The sequence below is a fragment of the Aspergillus sclerotioniger genome (assembly GCF_003184525.1).
Source record: "Aspergillus sclerotioniger CBS 115572 chromosome Unknown BO94scaffold_16, whole genome shotgun sequence".
NCBI classification, from domain to species: domain Eukaryota; kingdom Fungi; phylum Ascomycota; class Eurotiomycetes; order Eurotiales; family Aspergillaceae; genus Aspergillus; species Aspergillus sclerotioniger.
This window is the reverse complement of record NW_020291006.1, coordinates 650,065-672,748: the sequence shown is the minus strand read 5'-3', so window position 1 is coordinate 672,748 and position 22,684 is coordinate 650,065. Positions and strand designations below refer to the sequence as shown.

At 51.5% G+C, this 22,684-nt stretch overlaps 9 protein-coding genes and 1 non-coding gene across 10 annotated transcripts; 6 read left to right on the top strand and 4 right to left on the bottom strand.

Annotated features, from left to right (window-relative positions):
• The first annotated feature begins 2,003 nt into the window (after nucleotides 1–2,003).
• On the top strand, nucleotides 2,004–2,075 carry BO94DRAFT_t178. The gene has a single exon. It is a non-coding gene; the product is annotated as a tRNA-Glu (tRNA).
• Nucleotides 2,076–2,552: 477 nt separating this feature from the next.
• Nucleotides 2,553–4,816, bottom strand: BO94DRAFT_557259 (uncharacterized protein; the record flags this gene model as incomplete). The annotated part of the gene is made up of 6 exons (XM_025613919.1): nucleotides 2,553–2,966; nucleotides 3,075–3,181; nucleotide 3,322; nucleotides 3,812–4,199; nucleotides 4,248–4,597; nucleotides 4,661–4,816. 6 exons carry the CDS (start codon nucleotides 4,814–4,816, stop codon nucleotides 2,553–2,555), a joined length of 1,416 nt encoding a protein of 471 aa, XP_025466867.1.
• Nucleotides 4,817–7,440: 2,624 nt separating this feature from the next.
• Nucleotides 7,441–9,413, bottom strand: BO94DRAFT_98853 (uncharacterized protein). The gene is made up of 2 exons (XM_025617781.1): nucleotides 9,256–9,413; nucleotides 7,441–9,199 (listed from the first exon to the last, which is right to left on the bottom strand). Exon 2 carries the CDS (start codon nucleotides 9,176–9,178, stop codon nucleotides 7,682–7,684), a length of 1,497 nt encoding a protein of 498 aa, XP_025466866.1. The 5' UTR covers nucleotides 9,179–9,199; nucleotides 9,256–9,413; the 3' UTR covers nucleotides 7,441–7,681.
• Nucleotides 9,414–11,125: 1,712 nt separating this feature from the next.
• Nucleotides 11,126–12,101, top strand: BO94DRAFT_575830 (O-methyltransferase; the record flags this gene model as incomplete). Its single annotated transcript, XM_025615101.1, has 3 exons — nucleotides 11,126–11,170; nucleotides 11,226–11,978; nucleotides 12,036–12,101. 3 exons carry the CDS (start codon nucleotides 11,126–11,128, stop codon nucleotides 12,075–12,077), a joined length of 840 nt encoding a protein of 279 aa, XP_025466865.1. The 3' UTR covers nucleotides 12,078–12,101.
• Nucleotides 12,102–12,362: 261 nt separating this feature from the next.
• Nucleotides 12,363–13,863, top strand: BO94DRAFT_566568 (putative NAD binding Rossmann fold oxidoreductase). The gene is made up of 5 exons (XM_025614565.1): nucleotides 12,363–12,686; nucleotides 12,761–12,856; nucleotides 12,922–13,325; nucleotides 13,388–13,475; nucleotides 13,531–13,863. Exons 1-5 carry the CDS (start codon nucleotides 12,404–12,406, stop codon nucleotides 13,740–13,742), a joined length of 1,083 nt encoding a protein of 360 aa, XP_025466864.1. The 5' UTR covers nucleotides 12,363–12,403; the 3' UTR covers nucleotides 13,743–13,863.
• Nucleotides 13,367–14,653, top strand: BO94DRAFT_98766 (uncharacterized protein). The gene has a single exon (XM_025617780.1). The coding sequence runs from the start codon at nucleotides 13,862–13,864 to the stop codon at nucleotides 14,522–14,524; it is 663 nt and encodes a 220-aa protein (XP_025466863.1). The 5' UTR covers nucleotides 13,367–13,861; the 3' UTR covers nucleotides 14,525–14,653.
• Nucleotides 14,475–15,895, top strand: BO94DRAFT_535981 (HPP family protein). The gene is made up of 2 exons (XM_025611912.1): nucleotides 14,475–15,191; nucleotides 15,253–15,895. The coding sequence occupies exons 1-2, from the start codon at nucleotides 14,919–14,921 to the stop codon at nucleotides 15,829–15,831; spliced, it is 852 nt and encodes a 283-aa protein (XP_025466862.1). The 5' UTR covers nucleotides 14,475–14,918; the 3' UTR covers nucleotides 15,832–15,895.
• A 525-nt stretch (nucleotides 15,896–16,420) lies between these two features.
• Nucleotides 16,421–19,067, top strand: BO94DRAFT_518373 (ATP-binding cassette family ATPase ARB1). Its single transcript, XM_025610031.1, has 2 exons — nucleotides 16,421–17,368; nucleotides 17,419–19,067. Exons 1-2 carry the CDS (start codon nucleotides 16,790–16,792, stop codon nucleotides 18,685–18,687), a joined length of 1,848 nt encoding a protein of 615 aa, XP_025466861.1. The 5' UTR covers nucleotides 16,421–16,789; the 3' UTR covers nucleotides 18,688–19,067.
• BO94DRAFT_98638 (TFIIH complex kinase subunit CCL1) lies at nucleotides 18,967–20,778 on the bottom strand. The gene is made up of 2 exons (XM_025617779.1): nucleotides 20,263–20,778; nucleotides 18,967–20,197 (listed from the first exon to the last, which is right to left on the bottom strand). Exons 1-2 carry the CDS (start codon nucleotides 20,593–20,595, stop codon nucleotides 19,247–19,249), a joined length of 1,284 nt encoding a protein of 427 aa, XP_025466860.1. The 5' UTR covers nucleotides 20,596–20,778; the 3' UTR covers nucleotides 18,967–19,246.
• Nucleotides 20,779–20,803: 25 nt separating this feature from the next.
• Nucleotides 20,804–22,226, bottom strand: BO94DRAFT_535979 (E2 ubiquitin-conjugating protein UBC1). Its single transcript, XM_025611911.1, has 3 exons — nucleotides 21,653–22,226; nucleotides 21,280–21,584; nucleotides 20,804–21,225 (listed from the first exon to the last, which is right to left on the bottom strand). The coding sequence occupies exons 1-3, from the start codon at nucleotides 21,911–21,913 to the stop codon at nucleotides 21,051–21,053; spliced, it is 741 nt and encodes a 246-aa protein (XP_025466859.1). The 5' UTR covers nucleotides 21,914–22,226; the 3' UTR covers nucleotides 20,804–21,050.
• Between the last annotated feature and the right edge of the window lie 458 nt (nucleotides 22,227–22,684).

The following is a 22,684-nucleotide window of genomic DNA, read 5'->3' as shown; positions in this document are numbered from 1 at the left end:
GCATAGAATTGATGGACACGTTGCAAGTGCAGTCAGTTTGCATGAACGCAGCGTCATCGGTCCTCACCAGAGCTGGCGCATTCGGCTATTCAAGTTCCTCCTGGTCACCTTTCGAAGACAAGGGTGTCCCAAAATGCGGATTACACCGCCATGCGACAGCAACTTGCCACTCTACGAATGGCTATACAATACATTTGTACCCATATAGATGGTGGTGTGACCACCTCACCTGGTGTTCATCATGGCCCAATTGTCAAACCAGCATAGACATTAAACTTGTTGTACGCGGTATATGTCCCCGAAATCTGGGCTTCTCCCATTTGAAGCATACACTGCTCCAAACAGCTCCATGTTTGCAAGAACTCGATCTGTTCAGTGATCCTGTTCGCGTTTACCATCTTCCATTCTAGTCGACACGCCATGACTCCCTCATGAATATGAGTCAGATGGTGATTACCACTGTCAAAGACAGCGGACATCACGACACAACACGTGTTCTGGTATCCCAAGACCACAATAGGGAATAATCCGGGAGGGATGAAATATCCGCATTTCTCCCTATAATATGTCTGGTTGGTTCAGAGATATACAATCACCACCTTGCCAACCTACAAAGCAAGGAGAAACACGTTGGACCTCGAGACATTATCGAACCGTGTACCACTCGCTCCTAAAGTCCCTGGCTTTATATTTTTCATGCGAAGGGTTTAACCAAGGAGTAACTGAGCTCCTTCTTGCCAACCTACACAGCAAGGGAGACATCTCGAACCGTTTACCAGTCGCCCCTCAAGCTCCTGGTTTCATATATTTCAAGCAATAAGGGCTTAATCAAGGAGTACTTGAGCACTTGATGCTTTTCTCTGCATATCGCGGGTCAGTAATGTGGAATCAACCACTGACAAGGTGATCTGGCTTAGGGTCATGTTCTTTTGGCCGTGGTTGGGTACCAGGTATCTGTCTTGGGATTCATACAAGTGGTCGAAGGGAACCCAGTTTGAGAGCATGGCTCGGTGGTCATGTATCCACATCCACATCTCATTGTGGCGTATGGCATCTGATCAGACACACTATGGATATACATCTATTTGGCTAGTTACAAACTGGCGCGTTCAGTATTTCTGAACCTTTTGAGAGGGTGCAGAAAAGTCTGACCGGTGAAGCCTTTCCACAGCAGTGCCTGAGGCTAGGATGCGAACCTAGAGGTAACGCATGTGAATATTCTACTGTATAGTAACTGTTGGGACACAGAGTCTTCGTTCCGTCTGTTCTCCAGATGACCAGCGGATTTCCGTTTTGGCCTACTGGTATGAACTTAACAGTAACTCTTACAAACTTGTTCGGGTCTCTGTTGTTCAGGGCTCATCTGTGCCAAGACTAAGGGGTGTTGGGGGGTCTGCTTTGGCAGTGGATTGAGGAGGATAGGAGTAATGTGAACACTGGTAGTGATGTTTCAAGGCTACTCTACACTCTGTGGATGGGTCTGGGCTGGCGGGTCTTACTTCATTCCACTCATCGCCTCTGCTTGATAACAACCATACAATATTGAAGGTAGCAGCTGCTTTTTCGATAATGTCTTCAACTATGCGCTCTATAAAAGGGATCTTCGTCCTACTCATGAAAACTAACTATCGGGACATATTCTACCTTCTACATAGTAACCACCAGGGGTACATATCTCTTTTAGTTCATGACCCACCACCTCCCTCCTCTACACGTATATAGTAATCGAACTTGAACTAACAACCACAGAATCTCAACCCCTGCGTTCCTCTAACTAGTCGTACCACTAGTAGACAAATCATCTAACCTTTTCCTTCCACCAGATAAATATATACATAGTAGTACATACTCTGTAACAAGGATTTGATACGCCTACACCTACATCAACGAACCTATGACGTAACCCACCCGCCACCTACCTACCCACATCCCCACCAAGTCCACACCAAAAACCTAAATAATTATTAATATCAACCAAAACAAACTCCAATCAACCAAGCTAATCCGATGTGGTGTAATGGCTAACATCGCTGTCTCTCACACAGCAGCTCGGGGTTCGATTCCCCGCATCGGAGGATTATTTTTCTTTTTTGCCAGCCTCAGATCAGAGGGTTTCTTTGGTTGGGTGTGGACTATTTTACTTATTTATTGGTGAATAATTATTGGCTGGTTATTTGTTGATGTCATCTGTTTCATGTACGGCTTCTTTTTCTGGCGTCAGCCTTGTTATTGTAAGGCAAGGCTAGGCTAGGCTGTTTTGGGGTGGGATTTGCTGTTGTCACTTGTCACTCATTAGCTATTTAAGGTTACATGGTTTTGGTACCGAGTATAGATTTGAGATCTACATTGACATATGCAGTGTCAAAACAATCAAGCATGATATTCATATTCATACAACCATAACGCCATTAGGAAATCCATCCATCCATTTAATCAATCCTAACCCGATCAACACAATCCAATCCGATCCGCCTATCGAACCCCATCTCGACATCCCCAGCACACCACCCCAACCAAGCCATCAACCATCTAATGCTTAGCAACACTCCTCTTCAACCCCTCCTCCACCTCCCCCAACAACCCCAAAAGTTCCTTTCCCCCTCCCCACCCCTCCCCTCAACCTCCAACCCCTTCTCCACCAACCCCTTAGCCTCCTCCCACCTCCCCATCTCCACCAAACACCGTCCCCCCCTCCACCAAGCCTTCACATTCCCCACAGGCTTACTCTCAACACTACACCTCGCATCAACCAACCCCTCAGGCCACTTCCTCTGACTCATCCACGCCTGCGCGCGATTGGAATACAACCCCGCCAACTCCTCCCTCGCGAGCGTCACCGGCTCCCACCCCGGCCTCCCAATCGCCATATCAATAGCGTACGTGTACAGACGGGCGGCATCCGCGTGGTTGGATTTGCGGAATGCCGCGTTGGCGCTGTCGCGGAGCTTGGTGACTTGGGCGCTGCGCTTGGGGTTGATGGGGAGTGGGGCGGGGGATGTTAGGCGGGTCGAGAGAGATGAGGGCGCGGTGGAGGGCGTTCAGGTGGGTTAGTTCGGTGGTGATGGTTGAGGGACTGCTGGGGAGGGGGTGGTTGTGGGTGCGAGGGTGATGGATTTGGTGGTTGGGTCGAGGTGGAGTGGGTATTGTGTGTAGAGGTCGAGGGAGGTCATTTTGACTGTTTCTATGGGTGTGTAGGTGGTTGTGGTGTGGTGTCTTTGTTACAAGCTGGACTGCTGGTAGGTAGGTAGTGTAGCAGTGTTGTGGATGGTCTGTGCGGCGGTGTTAGTGGTTTCGTGTATAGTGTGGTGGGAAGTAACTCACCCTTGATAATTATGGTGGAATCTGGGGAAGCACGCGGACGACCTGTGGATTGATTGATACAGGCGTAGAGATGAAGAATTAGGAAGAAAGAAGAAGCAAGGTGGACGTAAGCTGTCCTCCGATAAGTCCAGGCGGTGGCAGAATTGCCGGCACAATGCATGTAGCGGTCAGCCGCATTGCTACGGAGTATTCCAGTCGGAGGATGGCAAAAATCAATACATTTACAATAATGCTATCTATATCAATCCAATACAGTTTCATCCAGATCATCAATAACCATGCAGACATAAGACCGTGTGGATGTGCAAGGATTCTTCCATCCATGCACAGCAAAAGTCGTCACCAGAAGAGAAAGGTGCAGCCAGAACTCACGCACGCAAGCAAAATACAACACAGCAAGAAATGCGCCAGCAAACACCACTCCATGGTCGTTTCGCAGAGACAAACGCAAACCACCAGCTAATCACGCTCAGCGCCCATAGCCGCTCACATTGGTTCCGAATTCCGACGGCGTTCCATAATGTTGTCCGTGTGCACCACCGTAGCTGGTGCTGTAGTCGTGGAGGACACTTCCCCCGGAAACAGTCGGATCGTATGTGCCCGACAGCGCAGAGCGCGCTTGCGAATTTCCAAATTCATCCACCTCGCTCTGCTGCAACAGAGCGTAGTCCTCGTCTCTGTCGCCACGCACAGAAGAGCCGATTCCGGCGCGGGAGCGGAAGTCGTCTTCTTCCTCCTCAAAGTCATGTGCGGGGTTGAAGGCGGCCTTTGACTGCGCAGCAAAGGTAGGATCGGAGACGGCGTCGGGCAAGGTGCCGGTTCGGCGGAAATGCGCGACATTGCGAAAGGACATGAAGGCGGTTACAATAAAGAGCAAGCTGTGACATCTTATTAGCACATGCCGGGAGACTGAAGAGACCACATACAAAATGACAACACCCATGATCACAGTGGCTGTGCTGAGCTTGCATTTACCCGCGCTTCCGTAGGCCCAGTTATCGCATCCACTCTTGGTGCTGGTGCTTGTGCTGGTGCTGGCAGTGGTGGTAGTGGTGGTGGCATCCCTCTTGGTCGAGGTACTGCTCGAGCTGGAGTCTGACTTGCCCTTGCTCTTTCCTTCTGCTACATAACTGGCCACGCAAACCCACGCAGTGAACCACAAGATAGCATACAGACAGTCGACGGTCGCAAAGGCATATACGTTTCCGAAGCGGCGTGCGCGCGGCCACATGGGCACTGCCACGAGGTAGATCAGACCGGGGATACTGAACCAGCACTAATACAGAATGTCAGTATACGATCAAGCGACTTGGGGTATGGACTCGCTGATCGCACGTACCAAAGCCCAGTACCAGGCCTCACGCCCATCAATACCATGGCCTTTTGTGAACACGGCGATGGTCAGAACCCATGCCAGGAAAATTATAAAGGCCTGAAAGCCATGGATAATGTTTTTTGTCCGCCCGGGATTGAATGAAGGCCGAGAAAGTCTCATATTGTTGGAGGGGAAGACGAGGGGAGCGGTGCCTGACGACAAAGGGCGCTTCCCACACGGAAGCGAAACGGGGTACTGCGACCTGACACTCAGTCGTTGAGTCGAGACTGGAGATTGTTGTTAGATGTTTGTGAATCAGTACAGCGCGATCGTAGAAATCGTGGACGGCGTGAAATGAAGGTGGAATGGATTGTTTATGCCGATAGCGATCGAAAAACCCACGACCAGGCGAACGGGGCAACCCGATCAATGCCGCGCGGACGCTAAAGTGGGCGGTTTCAAATGGCAGGCGGACGGAACCCGGCCAGCGCAACGGTATCAGACAGCGAGACTGAATCAAGTCACTTGAATGAGACAATTCAGAGAGGTGAGATGAGAAATAAAGGGGCAAAGAAGACAGTTTGAACCCGAACAAGAAGATTGTGGCTTAGGACATTGGCATCCGCAGCATCTTCAGCTTCAGCCTTTGGTACGGTACCGTAACTGAAGCGATCTTACCGCTTGACTAAATATAGCCTAGGCTTAGCTGGTCGACGGAAATAGCAGCAACTAACTGATATGCGCAGATGCACATGGATGCAGTGGATTTATATTCAATGATTCTCGGTTTAGACGGCATATTGTCTATTGGTACGGCTGATAATATAAGTCCTCATGAACCCTCCAGAATCGGTTGCTTACATTCCCATCGGCCCCTGTTACCGAGGCCCTCCATATAAAGTTTTCCACGGCCAATCGGAATCTTGGTGGGGATTCCTCGAGGCTGACGAAGCAACCAGTTCATCATCAAGGTCATGGGAGCATTCTAGGCAGCTGGATAGATGACGAGATGAGTATCAAATCACGGTCCAAGAAGGTTGCTCTACTGGTGTTGTCTTTATGGAACCTTATCATATCTAGCGAGGATTGGTTCTAATGCCACTATTCAGATACAAGCCCCGGTATATACTAAATGCGCAATTCATCATCAAGATTAATTTAGGTGGAGGACAGAAACTGAACATTGTCAGGATGTTTGCACCTGTGTTCTCTATAATTTATTCTAGTATAATGACGTGTCTTCCTCCAGGTGCACCGCTCCCGAAGCTCTTCTACCCAACAGCGTCATCGGGTTCTAATAGCTACAGACAGTCTACTCACTATCCTAGTAAGTAACTCTAGCCTTTATCAATGAATGCCGGAGCTGCATGAAGGCAGACTAAATGCAGCAGTTTAATGGAAGACTGTTTTGATGCAGCGAGAGTAAAGCTCGCCAGGGCGCCTACTAGGCGCATCAATCAACTCTGCGCTCATACAAAATATTAACGGTCAGTTCTTGCAGTCAATCCGTGACGTGCCATTATCAACATGACTTGGTGAAGTCAAGCTTAATTGATAAGAAGGCGGCCTTCCAGTTAATTATCGACATCCACTTCCTTTGCTAATTACTGGCCAAAAGAGCAGGCAAGATCGTCCCTATAGGATTAAACAGCCGTATCTGTAGTAATTAACATCCTAAATTCGCAGCCTACCGAATAGACGAGCTTTTCCATGACATCCTGCAAGCCACTGAAACTTTATTGAGAGTCAGCCCGGAAAACAGCTAATATGATAGATGTTCTTGGTTCATGGTATGAACCCGCATTGATGCTTCTTAGAACAAATTCTACAGCGGGCACGATGACACCAAGTATGGTTTAGGCTGCAAGCATATGGCTCTGGCAGATGATGCCATGGTGTATCAATTCATTAACATCCGCTTGGATTCTAGATGGACAAGCTCAAGGCTGCCCAGCACCGGCCCTGGATAAAGAGCACTACACTACCGGCAATGAGGCATGCATAGCAGCCGAACTGACTCAGGATGCAACGGAGTTTCATGGCGGCGGCTATCTCCGAGTGACTTCCATGTCATTAGCTCCGGGGGTAAGTGTGGATCACATCCACGGTCTTGGTCATTTGGATAGAGAGATTATCCAAGATAGGCTTGTTCCCATCATGGGTTGAGTGGTCAGATAGTATGTCAAGGCATGCTGATGCTCATCAGAATAAATAGGCATCTTCGTCTTAAAGGTTGGACGGTCCATTATCCTGAAACGGACCAGGTTATTTACGATATGGGATCAAGGAAGATGTATGTTTCACAAATATCGATATGCTATATACTTCCAAACAGCATTTGCCTATACTAATGTGTATGAAGCTGTCTTATTGGTCTGTCGGGACTCATTAAGGCGAGAACTATACCGGCTCGAAGCCAGCCGATTACGCGAACCTCGCCTGATATCCGTCCTTTTGGGTTGATATGGGGATGGGGCGATTGAATGTCGTACGGCTTTGGATTTTGTTGCGAACCAGTAGTTGAAATAGTATCTCCTCAGGACCAGGTGTCCTGACATCCTGGGTCGTTTGTCTCCTCTTCTTGTAATGTCTGTTCCAGCATTCTTTTAATCTTCAATCCTTGGGTTATCACTCCAAACCTAGCTAGTGTTAGAGTAATGGCGATAGGAATCTACATTTAGAATGATCGTAAGCAAGTAAAATACGGCAGGATGACAGGCCGTCATGGCATGTAACAGCCTAGCGGGCTGTGCTAGCGGTTTCATGACAGCGCTAAGACGCTGTTCTCATGGAAACCGAGGCATGCACCGCCGAGTCTGGCCAGCTCCACCTGCCGATCTTACAGCCGATTACTTTGCCTTCCGATCTATTCTCCTAAAGACAAGTGACAAAATCATTCATTAACATGCCATTAAACCCCCCGCAATAATCAAATCCCAGGCGCCACCTGATGCTCCTTTACCTAATCGTAACATCGTGTCCTGTGGTTCCCATGCCTCCACGCTGACGCTGACTACAACAAAGGAAACAAATGAATGGAAAGCATCATGCTATCTTCGGCTTCACAATCATCTCCAGCTCCTTCAACGGCTGGTAGATATGAGCGTGCCACCACCATGGCATCGGGTCGAGCTTGGAGAACTTCTGGTTCTTCCAGAAGAACAACAGCTTGCTCCCCTCCTGCAGAGCACGATCGACTCCTTTAAACACCGGAACCATCCTCTTCACGTTGCACTTCTTCACAGCCCGAGACAGACTGAACCCCTTGCGTGGAGGGGTTGATATGTCGGCCTTGACGGACACCTCCCCCATCACATTCACCTCTGCCACGCCATTTGTCTGCGGCGTCAACACCCCAAGATACCCAGCCACCAACGACCCCGGCGCCTCCTCCAGCAGGAGATACCTGACAGCCGATGCACCATGCACACAGCTATCAATATGAATCACATAACGCAGGTAGCTTGCAGCCATTTCTTCATCGACCATCAACTTTAATCGCATATGGCCCGTCAACCTCGGCCCAACCTGCGACGCAAATCGATCCAACAGCGCCTGAATCGCCGTGGCCAGCCCCCGATCCATGGGGGACTGTCCCCAGCCCCCTTGCTCATCGGCCGGATAGATCTTCGAGGCCTTGACATGCCCAGTCACCACAACCATCTCGGCAAAGAAACTCCCCAGCCTCGTCTGCTGCTGCAGCGTCCAGGGCCTCTCCCTCGAGATCCGAATCTCACTGACCTCCGAATAAGTCAAGCTGAGCGTCCTCTTTGGCAGCATCACCTCCCTATCATCCAACCTCCGCATCTTCCACACTTTCGTCGGCGACCGATGCAAGATCTTATGCACCGCATCCCTCGACACCACCTCGTGTCTCTCCACAACCGGCAACCCCTTCTCAACCAAAAACCTCATAAACGCCTCCCGATCCGCAATCAAGTCCACCATCCCCCGATCCAACGTCACGCACTTGCACTCCGTCCGCGCCTCGACCACCCCCTTCGCAGCCGCATCCTCCTCTGTCTCATCCTCACAACACGGAACCCAAACATCCACCTTCTCCTTCACCACCACATCCACCACCTGCCCCACAAACCCTTTCCTCGAAAGTCGATAATATCCCGCCAACACCCTCGACATACTAGCCCCGCACGGCACCCCCGTCATCCCCTCCCCCACTTCCGCCCCAATCACCCGGTGGCCCTCGTAGAACCACCCCCGCGCGACAGCAAGTCCATACGGCGTATCAATCCCCGTAACCAGGACCGTCTTCGGCTGGAAGTGACTATCCCGGAGAGCGGCTTGACGTCGGCGCGTCCCAGTCTTGCTATCAGATAGGAGGCCAATGGGGAGACATCGTGCCGCGTAAGCGCCGAGGAGAATGGTATTATCGAGGGGTAGGAGAGCGAGGGAAATGGCGACTCGGAACAGATGAACGAGGACTTGGAGTTGGAGTATGGAACGGGTGATTTGTAAACTGCGGGTTTTTGTCGCTGACGCTGAGCTAATGGCTCGTCGGAGACGGAGAGTATGGACGGCCATTATTTCCCCTCTTATCTCCTTCTGTTGTTCTGCTTAGCAAGTTTGTATGGTGTGGTATAGTATACCCGTAGACAGACCGTAAAGACAAATTAAATCAATTAAATATAGATACTACACAAAAAAGAAGAAAAGAAGAAAGAAAGAAAGAAAGACAAACAGCCAGAATCGCCGGAAATTTCATTCATCATATTATAGTATTAAGCATTCATGTGGAATGCAGCGCAGCACTGACCACGTCAGCCCGCATATGTGATGAGGGGGTGGGTGCTGTGCTGTGCTGTGTGTTGGGTGATGAGGTGGCTGGGCTGAAGGCCGCCTTGTCCTTGCCTGCCCGGTGCTGGGTTTTGCACCCGGAGTTGTTTCAGGCCAACAAAAGCAATTATTCCTTACTCTAGTAGTATCTAGTCTTGGACATGCACATGGAAATGGGGCTTGGGATTGGGTTGGGCTGGGTTGGGTTGGTGGTTAATGTTACATTCCGGTTTCATGCGTGTTGTTTGCGGTATACCTTACCTACCTACTTTCTTATCTATTCAATTCTAAGTATTAAGTCCTAGGTAGGTAGGTAGGTATGTATGTATATCGGGACCAAGAATGAATGAATAACCAAGATAAGGAAAAGGATAACACAGCACATGCCGTGCTGTACCTACCTACCTACCTACCTAACCACCCATCCCATTCACCCACTTACTTACTTTTTGCTGACTGCTGCGTTGCGCTGCGCTGTGCTACGTTGGCGTTTCATCTACCAGATAAGAAGAAATCATTGATTGGTCCAAGGCACGGAGTAGCTTAATTCAATTTACCTACCTAGATTATTTTTTATTTTGATTTGGGGACGCAAACGTGCATATGCAGGTGGGATTGAATTAGTACATATCTATCTATCTATCGTACTTGCTATCTATGTGGGCGGGAAAAGGAATAAGGAAGATCCGGTGAGATGATTTGCGTGTTGACTGCAGGGTACTTACTAGTTGATGTTTATGTATTATGTACTCTGTAGGATGGATTTGCTTGTTTGGTAGTGTGTATGCATCGGAGGGAAATGGATGAGGGAAGAGAAGGATGGGGAGGGAGGGGCTGAAGCGGACGGAGCGGAGGGATTTCCGAGGCTCGGATTTTGATGGCTGATGCATGTGTGCATGTGTGCATGTGGAGGGGATGATTTCGTGTCGTGCATATGGGGATGGGTTGATTTATTTTGTTTGTTATTCTTATTGTTATTAGTATGGAGTGTAGTACTCGGTATGATTGTGAGAGTAAGGTATGGATATCCCTAAAGAGATACGAGTGGGATATGGTCAGAGTAGACAGGGTTGGGGTGATCTAGGCTGATGAGAGGTTTGCGCATGACCTCCTCAATAGGGCTGGCATGATAATATTGTTTCACTACATTCGTATGGGTCGTATGGACAGCCTTGATCGGATTAAAACACCCTAGCCGGCCTATTCACCCTATTCACAATGGCAAATGCATCTGTAACATGCCCCGCACATCAACCTCTGGAACCTGACTCACGAGCATACTATCCAGCCAGATAAGCCATAAGCCAGATGAGGGGAGAAAGTTTATCAGATCAAGACAAAGAAACGGGTCAACACGGGACCCATCCTGACCAATCTGGTAACCATCTCCGACTGCCCGGAGCTTGTCAATGCCGTGAACCACAGCGCCACTAAGGCTTGATGCCATTCCATTTGCTTCTCGTTCCAAGGTATCACAATGCGACCGCCATGATGTGGACCACAAGGATATGGCGACATCTTCGGCGTTATCAGCCACGGTCGTCCACCTTTACGCCGACTCAACTGGCCCGCGCGTCTTCCACCACTGTTAAATACCTGCGGCCCCTCGAACGTGGCCTCAAAGCCCACACTTCCTTTGCTGCGCCTGCACGTTATCAGTATCCTTCCTCTTTTACATACCGTCTATTGTCGACCATGGGTGACAGCGCTACTCCTCACCAACCTCCGGTAGAACGCTCAGTAAGCCTGCCTTGTATCCTCGATAGTGTATTCACTGGCCTGACAGCTTCGATAGCGCGAGGAGGGTCGAGAGCTGAAGCTGCTTCACTTCATCTATAACCAGCCTAACCGCGATGAGATCCAAGGTAACCCCGAGAAAGTCCTGGACCTGATTGAGGAGTTCGGCAAAACATACCACTTCATGAACATCGGTCGGGCCAAGGGCAAGTTCATCATCGACATCATCAATGAGAAGAAGCCTGAGACAATGATCGAGCTCGGCGGTTATGTTGGCTATTCGGCCATTCTCTTTGGGGATGCCGTGCGCCGCGCCGGCGGAAAGCGCTACTATAGTCTGGAGCTGAACCCCGAGTTCGCGGCCATCGCCAACATGTTGCTGGAGCTGGCGGGCTTGCGCGACTTTGTCAAGATCCTTGTTGGCCGGAGTGACGTGTCCCTCGACAAGCTCTTTGCCAGTGGCGATGTCAAGCAGGTTGAAGTGATGCTCATTGACCACTATAAGCCCGCGTACACCACCGATCTGAAGCTCTGCGAGGAGCTCGGCAAGATCGTCCCCGATGTCTCAGTCGTGGTAGCGGACAATGTGCTCTACCCGGGCAACCCGCCGTATTTGGAGTATGTCCGCAGCACGGTGGAGCAGAAGCGCGAAGCTGCCAAAGCCGGGCCGGTTCGGTCCTATGATACGACCAGCCTGCCTCAGAGGTCCGTCAAGTCCTTCATGCCTCTCGATGCGACACCCGTGTTTGACATCATCGGGAACCCGAGTCTGGTGTATGAGAGCAAGCTCGTCAAGCCCGAGACCACGCGAGTAAGTTGGCTGTTCTAGAGATGAAAGTAAGCATTTTCTCACGTGATATCTCTTTAGGATGCGATCGAGGTGACCCGATGTGTCGGAATCTGGGAGTAGATGGTAGAAAATGAGGGGTTGTGGTTTATGGCTACGAGGATGACACCATCGGCGAGAGCGCAGAATGAATTCCGAGAGTGACGCATCGGCTTTTGCCGCCTGCCGCTGCCCCGCCGAACCCAAAGTGGAAGGTTTCCGACATGCCGTCGCGGCATCGCCAGGACCTTCCCCCACACTCTCTGGGGGGAGGCAGAGAGGGGCTTGCGTTGTTTGTAAGCAGCTAGATCAATGATATCCAGTCCGTATATAAAGCCGAATGTTCGCTCCCTTTCCATTGCCCCTCCATCCACACCAATTCTCCCCCCATTGCAACCCTTCCCCTCACTATGGCCTCGAAGACCTGGAACGTCGGTATTGTGGGATACGGCCTCAGTGCCAAGACCTTCCACATCCCCTTCATTCAGGAAGTTTCTCAGTTCAAGATCTACGCCGTCGTGCAGCGAACCCCCAAGCCCGACGATGATGCCGAAAAGGACCACCCCGGGATCAAGTCCTACCGGAGCGCCGAGGAAATGATCAAGGATGAGGGTGTGGACGTTGTCGTCATCACCACCGCCCCCGATTCGCACTATGACTTGGTCAAGTTGGCTCTGGAGAATGGAAAGCACGGTAAGCCCCAGCCACAGATGTCACTCCCTCACAGGTCACGCCCTTTCATGGTTATTGACTCGGTTTCCAAACAGTCGTCTGCGAGAAGCCCTTCACCCCCACCTCCCAAGAAGCCGACGAGCTCGTTGCCCTCGCCAGCAAGCAGAACAAGCTCCTGGCTGTATACCAAAGTACGTGATTCCATATACGCAGTCAGGTTCCGAGGAAGGCTGGAATTGACAATGGTATCCAATAGATCGCCGCTGGGATGCCGATTTCGTGACTTTGTCGAAGCTGGTGAAGAATGGCTCCCTTGGCCGTGTGGTGGAATTCGAGTCTCACATCGACCGCCATCGCCCCGAAGAGCCTGCGGCAGATGCTTCGAAGTGGAAGAACAAGGTCATCCCTGGCGGCAGTTCCATTTACGACCTGGGATCCCACCTCTTGGACCAGGCCGTCTACCTGCTCGGCAAGCCGGAGCGCGTGACTGCGTTCATCGGCTCCCAGAGAGAAGTGAACACTTCCGGATTCGAGGACTCTTTCACCGTTCTGCTCCACTACCCCAAGGGTGTTCTTGCCACGGTCAAGGCTGGCGTCGTGAGCCCGGATAGCGAACAACTGCGTTTCTGGGTTCGGGGAGACAAGGGCAGCTTCAAGAAGGTGAGGCAATTCAATCCCTACGTGTCGGGCAACAGTGCACTAATGTATATATGCTCGAACAGTACCACTTCGATATCCAGGAAGAGCAACTCAGGGCTGGGGCGAAGCCAGGCGACAGCGGATTTGGCAGAGAGCCCTCAGAGAGATATGGTAGGTCAAGGATTTTTTTGCCCAGGTAGCGAGATATGCTGACAGTTCTGCCTAGGTACACTCACCACCGTTCAGGACGGCAAGTTTGTTAAGGAAGTTGCACCCACGGTGGAGCCACCTACCTGGACAGAGTACTACAGGAAGCTGGCGCGGGCCCTTGCTGGAGAGGGTGATCTCCCTGCCAGCGGAGCCGAAGCCCGTGAGATTATCCGGCTGATCGAGTTGACTCAGGAGAGTTCCAAGCTGGGCAAGACCGTGGATGTATAAAGTATGCCCAAATGAAAGTAACGCTACCCATAATATGATGATTGAACGATGCTAGAAATGTACGCGCCGTGTAGATTGGATGTCTCTGGGTGACATGATACAGCAGAAATGTTTTAACAATGCTAATTATTAGCGTGCTCCACCTCCTGTGGGCGAAAATTTGGACCGTCGTACTCCGTAGGTGGCTTCTGTGCAGCCAGCACGGTAACACACCGTACCTGGCTTCCACTGATCCGGGCGAGTCTGACGAGGGCCCAAGAAGGTTCGCGCCTTTTTTTGGAGACCCCAGATTGATCGACAATTGCTCAGGCTCGGCATGGATGAGGTTCGCCCTGATTACACGGTACCAATACGGAAACGAGTCAGAAAACGCCCAAGGAATTCCCCAAGGTCGGGTAACGGTCGGCGTAATGTTACGGCCCAGTGACCTCATCGCAGCTCGCCCCGACGCTAGACCCCAAACGGGGTTTCCATTACCCAACTCGAATATGCTGAGTGGCAGGCAAGTGACTTCCACCCGACGACGAAAGGGTTTCTGGGGGAAGTCGGTTCCAGTGCATCAATGGCTTCCAGCTCATCGTTGCATTCTTGCTGCGTTCCTCCTCTCCTCCGCGGAGATCCTGTCCGTCGTGATGTTGGAGAAGTCTTTCCGGTGCCGGTTCTTCCATGACTCCTCAGCAGCCCTCGACAATGGCCCCATGGCCCATGCTAGTATTTTAATCTCCAGCAACCCCATAATGGCCCTGTCCGCTTGCGCATCGTCTGTTTCAACCTGCCAATGAGATTGCTCCATTATATTTAGTTTCCCTTTCCTCCTGTCACCCAGTGACCCAACGTAGTCCAGGCAAGTTTTCATTCTCACCCCCCTGATATGGACCCGTCAGGTCTCCTCTTAATCAAACTGATGCCTGCCGGGTGGTCTGTTTCAATTCAGGGCCACAGGCTAAAATTTGCTTCTGTCATTTCCCCTCAAACATGTGTGCTCAACTGCCCGTTTATTCGCGGTTGTATTGATCTCCCATGACATTTCCGGGGCTCCCTTCGTTGACGTTTGACGGCTGTGTCTGACTATCGAAATCTCCAGGCTTGCGGGTTGTATTGTGAGCCTTAGAACTGCCCGGGCTGGTTACCGGCAGTACTGAAGTCATGAGTACTCAACATTCTCAGTCGACGTCCATGCTTAAGCGCATCGACTTTTCTCGCCTACATGTGGACATCGATGCCCATCTCAACCCATATCTTCCGCCTCCACCGTGGCGTCGGCTGCCCCGGCCAATCTCCCGCTTTTTCGGATACAGAGAGACTATACCCCCGAAACCCCTGGGAAACCTTGTGGTTGCCTTCTGGGCCTTGATCGGTGTCTTCTGCGGTGTGCTTATCGTGGCGGAGGTGTCTGAGCATGTCCCGTCCTTCCAAGCCCACCATGCCCCGATCATTGTGGCCAGTTTTGTACGTACTCAGCTGGACAACCGGACCCAAGTCTTGCTCAAGGTGACTAACATGCTCATAGGGTGCTGCTGCTGTCTTGGAATTCTCTGCCATCGAATCACCCTTTGCCCAGCCACGGAATGCCGTTCTGAGTCAGGTTATTGCTAGTTTCGTTGGCGTCGCGATCGGCAAACTATTCGCGCTCAACGAAAATGCTCACTCCATGCCGCAAGTCGGAGGGGCTCTCGCGTGTGCTATCACCACTGCTATCATGACATTAACAAATACAATCCACCCTCCTGCTGGTGCGACGGCCCTGCTTGCTGTCACACAGTCATATGATGTGGGCTGGTACTTGATCCTCATCATGCTGCTGGGATGTGTGCTCATGCAAGCGGTGGCTTTGCTCATCAACAATATCCAACGCCGCTTTCCTATCTATTGGTGGACGCCGCAGTCTTTGGAGCGGCCCAAGCCCGAGGACCCGGAAAGCGCCAGGCAAGCGAAAGAAGGAAGCGCCGCTTCCATTTCAACTAACGACACAATTCCTGGCGCTCCGATGCAGATACTCATCGAACATGGTAGCGTCATGCTGCCAGATAATTTCACAGTGACGGAACAGGAGATGCTTGTCTTGAGGAGGATTAGCGAACGAATATAGCTATCCAATAAGAAGATGATACACAGAATCGGCCTAGTTGTACCTGGACAAAGTTCTGTTTATGAGCAATTAGCGGTATGTACAGTAGTGCGTCGTAGGTAGGTCTGGAGTTGTAGAAGAGGTAAGAAGCAGGCTGGTCGTTGCAATCATGCGCAACAGATTCCCAGCCAATCAACCACCAAGCTAACCGGGAAGGGAAGTTTTATAGTGGCACCGTTGGCTGAGCGACGTCTTATTTTTTTAGAAAAGTACTCAGTCCTCCGTACTCTGTGTACTGAGAACGACTTCCTTGCCAATGGTGCTCATAAAGAAAGCACGCTTCTAATCTTCTATGTAATATCTCCGAGTTAGTGTTGGTGGAGTCCCGTTCGTCATCTTTGCTCGGTTTGCTCATTGCTGACCATTAGCCGGCCCTGCCTTGGGCGTAAGGCTCTGATTCACGTGATAATGAATGCCCAATGCGGCAAGCGTGCGCCACGTCCCGTGCTGTGACGTCGTGGAACCAATCACAGCGGGCCTCAGCCGCCCACTGAAGGAATTTTCGAGGCCAGAAACACCCTCCATCCTCCATCTCTGTTCTTGCCTTCCTCTTTGTTGCCTTGCACATTCTTATCGAACTCGCTCGGATCCTGAGTTGAGGACCTTTTGGTCTCGTATATATCGAACCACTTTATTTCTTCCCTTTTTTCTCTTTTCTTAATATCCAACAGAACCCCCCGATCTGAATCCCGACGGCCTATCGATAAGGGCTATCCAAGGAACCTCCCCCACTCAGAAGACTTTCGGTCGCCCCCCTCCCACCCCGCTATTACTGGTCCACCTTCGCTCGAGTTCTTTTTTTCCCTTTTCTCGCCTTCACGGACAGCTTCTGGCTTCTGACCGTCTTCTTCCTTTCCGCCTTCCCACCTCCCTCCCTCCCCCTCTTTCCCTCCCCATCAACGACCCTCTATCTACAAAAATGGTGTCCGCTTCCAAAGCCGCTCGTCTGGCCAAGCGTGCCGCTGATGGCGACAAGAAGAAGACTTCCAAGTCTAAGAAGGATGCTGAGGACACCCCTGTCGTCGACGGCGAGGGCGATGAGCAGCCTGCGACCACCGACGAGAAGATGAAGGAGGTCGAGAAGTTGACTGCCCAGATGGACAAGCACGGTCTCTCCGATCGTGTCACTACCGGTGTTCTTGCTTCGTTGCCCGCCTCCCGCGACGTCAAGGTCACCTCCGCCTCCCTGGTGTTCCACGGAAAGGTCCTTATCACCGACTCTACCCTCGAACTCAACTTCAGTCGTCGTTACGGTCTCCTTGGTGAGAACGGCTGTGGAAAGTCCACTCTTCTCAAGTCTATCGCCACCCGCGAGTACCCTATCCCCGAGCACATTGATATCTACCTTCTCAACGAGGGTGCCCCTCCCAGTGACCTCGGTGCCCTTGAGTGGGTTGTCACTGAGGCCCAGAACCAGCTCGACCGTATGGAGAAGCAGGCCGAAGAAATCCTCGAGAAGGAAGGCCCTGACAGCCCTATCCTTGAGGATCTGTACGACGTGAGTTTCCTCGCCATTTTGCATCCATTCTTCTCTAACCTTCTCTCTAGCGTATGGACAAGATGGACCCCTCGACCTTCCACACCCGTGCCTCCCTGATCCTGACGGGTCTGGGTTTCAACAAGACGACTATTCACAAGAAGACCAAGGACATGTCCGGTGGTTGGCGTATGCGTGTGGCCCTTGCCAAGGCCCTCTTCGTCAAGCCTTCCCTGCTTCTGCTGGACGACCCCACTGCTCACTTGGATCTCGAAGCCTGTGTGTGGTTGGAAGAATACCTGAAGAAGTGGGAGCGTACCCTCATCCTCGTGTCCCACTCCATGGATTTCCTGAACGGTGTCTGCACGAACATGATCGACATGCGCATGAAGCAGCTCCTCTACTACGGTGGTAACTACGACTCTTACCACAAGACCCGCGCTGAGCAGGAAACCAACCAGATGAAGGCCTACACCAAGCAGCAGGAGGAAATCGCTCACATCAAGAAGTTCATTGCTTCCGCCGGTACTTACGCCAACTTGGTCAGACAGGCTAAGTCCCGTCAGAAGATCCTCGACAAGATGGAAGCCGATGGTTTCATCCAGCCCGTCATTCCCGATCGGGTCTTCAGCTTCCGCTTCGCCGACGTCGAGAAGCTTCCTCCTCCCGTCCTGTCTTTCGACGACGTCTCTTTCTCCTACTCTGGAAAGTGGGAGGACACCCTCTATGAGCACCTGGACTTCGGTGTCGACATGGACTCCCGCACAGCCCTTGTCGGACCTAACGGTGTCGGAAAGTCCACTCTGCTGCGTATTATGACGGGCAAGCTGAGCCCCATTGGTGGTCGTGTCAGCCGTCACACTCACTTGAAGCTGGGCATGTACAGTCAGCACTCCGCCGAGCAGCTGGATCTGACCAAGTCTTCCCTGGAGTTTGTCCGTGACAAGTTCCCCGAGAAGAGTCAGGACTACCAGTACTGGCGCCAGCAGCTGGGCCGTTACGGTCTCAGCGGTGAGTCCCAGACTGCCCTCATGGGTACCCTGTCCGAAGGTCAGAAGAGTCGTATCGTTTTCGCCCTGTTGGCCATCGAATCCCCCAACATGATCTTGCTGGACGAGCCTACCAACGGTCTCGATATCCCCACCATCGACAGTTTGGCCGATGCCATCAACGCCTACAGCGGTGGTGTTGTCGTCGTGTCCCACGATTTCCGTCTGCTCGACAAGATCGCCAAGGACATCATGGTCTGTGAGAACAAGACCGTCACCCGCTGGAACGGAACCATCGGCGAGTACAAGAACCACCTCCGCAAGAAGATGATTTCTGAGGGTGCTGTCTAAGAAGCCAACGCAACATGCTTTTGGTTTTCTTGTTTATGATTGGAATGTTAGAGACGACACATGCAAATAAAAGGCTGTAGGGGGAAAAGTTTCTTACAGGAGAGATGATCCATCCTGAATGACATTGGGGGGTTGTCCGTTTTTCGTCTTTAAATACCTGGAGATATCTTGCTCATTATTTGGGTGCTTGTTTTAGATGGTCTGTTTCATACCTCATCCCCTACTAGACTTGAGCGTTTGAGGGTTCAATTTGATATCATTCCCTTTTCTATATATATGTTTGAACCGTAGCTTTCCTAGTGCGTGCAAGATTTTCAGTCTAGTAGCTTCAAAGGAACTACTGTCGAAATCTAGATTCTTAGTCGGTTAATCGCAGACATAATACTGAGCTGCACCTCTATTGAATATGTAATTAAGACTAACCGCAAAGCACATTCGTCCAAACCAATAAATGCTTTTCCATGCATTGCGCCTACCTGCACGCTCAAAACGATAATGAACTTCCGTCCCCATTCAAAAAATATATTCTAAAGGTAAAAAGGAAAAAGGATCCTGCGTCCTATTGTTGCTGCCCTTGACCTTCCAATTGCTTCTCCTTGGTCCGTTGCATGACCAACTCTCCTCCAAAAAGATCTTTCGGCTCATTCCCACGTTCGAGCTTCCTCTTCTTTGCCAGACGCTCTATTTCACTCTCTGATGTTCCGGATTCGCCGGTCGCTGTTGAGGCCGCTGCGGCGGCGGCAGCGGGGATGCGTTTTTGGCCTGCGAGGTTGGCTTTCTCTGGGTTTTGGCAGTGGTAGAGTTTCTTTCCGATGATGCGCTTTAGGGTTTTCATGCGGACGTCGTCTGAGGCGAGGGATTTGTAGGCCTGGAGGATGGTGGCGCAGTTGTTGAGTGTGAGGAGGAGCTTGGTGCGGAGAGCGTAGAGGGGGTTTCCTTCTTGTTGGGATGTGATGGGGCCGCCGAGTTTGGTGTCGAGGTAGTATTCAGCTAAGGGACGATCGGAGATGAGGAACGCGGAGAGCCAAATCTGCGAGGGCGTGTAGAGGAAGTAGGCGTCTGTGATTTGCGCGGCGGTTTTGAGAATCTCGCGGGTGGCGTGGTGGGCGCGAGAGATGCGGTCGTTCATCGCAGTTGCTGATGCTGAGGATGGGGATAGGGACAGGAGGCTCCGGCGTAGGTCTTCGGGGGTCTGTCCTGGGAGGTGTGGTGCCGGTTGTCCTTGACCTTGGGATATGGCGCGGAGTTCCATGACTCCGCCTTCGAGGCCGCGGAAGGGGTGGCGCACGTCAAAGGTGAAGCGGAGGCTTTGCATGACGAGGAATTCGGGGGCGATAATATCTTCTGCAGAGGGCTGGCCGGGGACGCCTTCGGTGAATTGCCGGAGGGAGAGGTAGTAGTTGTCAGTTTTGGTGGCGAGGAAGAGGGCGCATGGCATGATTTGTTTCGGGTGGTAGGTCATCGGCGAGTTGGTTAGGTAGAAGCGACGGAGGTATTGAATTGCTGTGGCCTAGGATTGAGATGGTCAGTTATGGATGAGGTGAAGGGAGGGTGAGGGGAGGAGGATTTACGTACTCGCACTATGGTTGGAAGCGGTGGCTTGTAGTTCTCGCCGAGTTGTATGATCTGTTCGGAGTAGTAGTCCACCACCTGCTGCTCTTCCTCTGGTGTCAGGCAATCGATTGCTTTCTCCTCCGTTCCTTTGCTCTCCGCATCACTTCCGGGGGCTGGTGTCCCTGTTGTGGAGGAGTTGGCGGATCGTCGGGCATCTTGTGCTCGTCGCAGAGCTGCTCGCACCCGGTCACTCGCGACGCTGTTGGTGGTTGCTCGTAATGATTTCAGAGATGCTTCGGTGAAGGACCACAGTCGGAACTGGGAGGATGATCGGTACACGTCGTCTTCGATCATGGTGGAAGGGGCTGGTCAGGAGGTGCAGTGCAGAAGTGTTCGAAGTGTCTGCGTCGGAGAAGTTGAAGGCCGCCGCAAATCCACGTGCTTATCGATAGGCGCCTGTCTTCACCCACCAATGACCTCCGCCTCAATTCTTGAAGACTGTCGACGTCCGTGTAACAGGGGCACTTGAACTACTGGGGGTTGCTTCTAATCCATTCAGAGAGAGACCGCGCAAATTGAATTGTCATCCTAGATAAGCTGTATCAAAAAAAATGCGAAGAAGCGAAAGTATGTATTAGACAATGGTCATCACAACGTGAGAACTTTGAGAACCTCGAAAAAATCAGGTCTTGGTTCGCAGGAACAAAAAGTCATCCACAATGTAGAGAACAAACCCGACTAAGTCGCCCGGCACCGTCGCTATTGCAAAATCTAGAACCATCCCAACCCCTGGTCGTCCACCACGTCGTCTACGGTTCGCCCAGGAGCCGCGCAGTAATGTCCCCCATGTACGCCTCCTCCAGCTCATAGTCTTCCCCATCCATCCGATCAATGCCAAAGAAAACAAAGGCCGATACCACACGGTCGATGTCAAAGCCCATACTACAAAATCGGTCGATCAAGTCTTTGTTGTAACCGTCGTACCTGTACACAAAGGTTAGCGAAAAAGCAGACACAGTTGCAAGATTGTGCACCTACTTGGACAGATCTTCCTGCTCCTGCTCCTCCCTCGATTTGAGCTCCTGGAGCCGAAGGGCTTCATCCGTCACCCCGCCACTGCCTTCACCAGCGTATTTTCTAGGGGCCCCCGCGTATACAACAGCCCACTCCTGAGCAACACGTGCGAATTCCTGCGGTCTCCGAATAAGCATGCCGGCAACCTCTGCATCTTGAGGGTCCTTGGGTTCTGGGGTGCTGAGCAGAGATTGCAGTGACAGAAGAGCGGACTTGATCGTCAGGACTGGCGACCACGCCGAGGAGAGAGTATCTAGGCAGATAGCGCCCTGAAGATCAATGTCATCAGGATATCAATCAAAGTCATGTTAACCTTGCGAGAGCTGAGGAGACTTACCGTCTGGCTGCTGATGTTAGGATGCCAGACCTTCGTAACAAACTTCATTACAGGAGGCCGGAATGGATATTCGTTCGGGATTTTGATGTCAACTGTATAATTACCGCCTTCATAAGGGGTGCCTGGAGGCCCTGGGAACGAGCCTCGAAGGTGTGTGATGTCCTCCTCACTGCCCAGTGGCTCGGCTGTGATCTGCGACTGGGTATCGGCATGGATGTCGGCGATCTCCTTCGCGATGCGTCTAGCTCGATTGGAAGCCATGGTTCGAGGTGTCTTGCTTTGAGGTGGTCAACCTTGAGGATCCGGCGTCCTTTGCCGAAGGAACCTGTCAAGGATGGGAAACTATAAGAATGAAAAGATATTGGGAAGTATAAGACTGTTTGAGCTTCGTCAGCCTGTGGTGGCTATGAAAGAACTATGGAATACAACGAACAGTCTCTGGCAAGGGAGACAAGGGAGAAGAGGGAAAAGAAAAAGAAAACATGGAAGTTGGTGACCTACGACCGATCTGTAACAGCCTCACCTAATCTGGTGGGGGGGGCGCTCGAGGTGGTGGAAAATGAGGGGGATCAATGCTCTCGGCGGGGCGTAAGCGCTCGTCAGTGATAGTAGAGCGCTAAACTATGGAACAGGAGGGAATCAACACACGGTACAAGGAGTACTAAGATGTGAAAGCGGGATCCAGCTGGCCAGTGGTCTATATATATATGGCACGGTAAGTACGGGCCTCATCAAAAATAGGAAGATGAAGAAGAAGACCTACAGTAAGTAGGAAGCCAAGGGAAAATGACCCGTCGCCTTGGCTTGACGGAGTAGAACTGCCTTAAGGACGAAGCTAAGTACTAGCCTGGTCATTGGTCGAGAGGCCCAGGCAGATGCCTATGTGATCGGCGACTATTTATTCAGGCACAAAGGCATTAAGGCACCACATCACCAAGGCATCAAGGCTCTCAGGCAGCGATGATGCCGATTCACATCACGTGCCGGCCAATGCGCTGGACGGTTGCCAAGGCCCGAGCGGATGGCGACAAC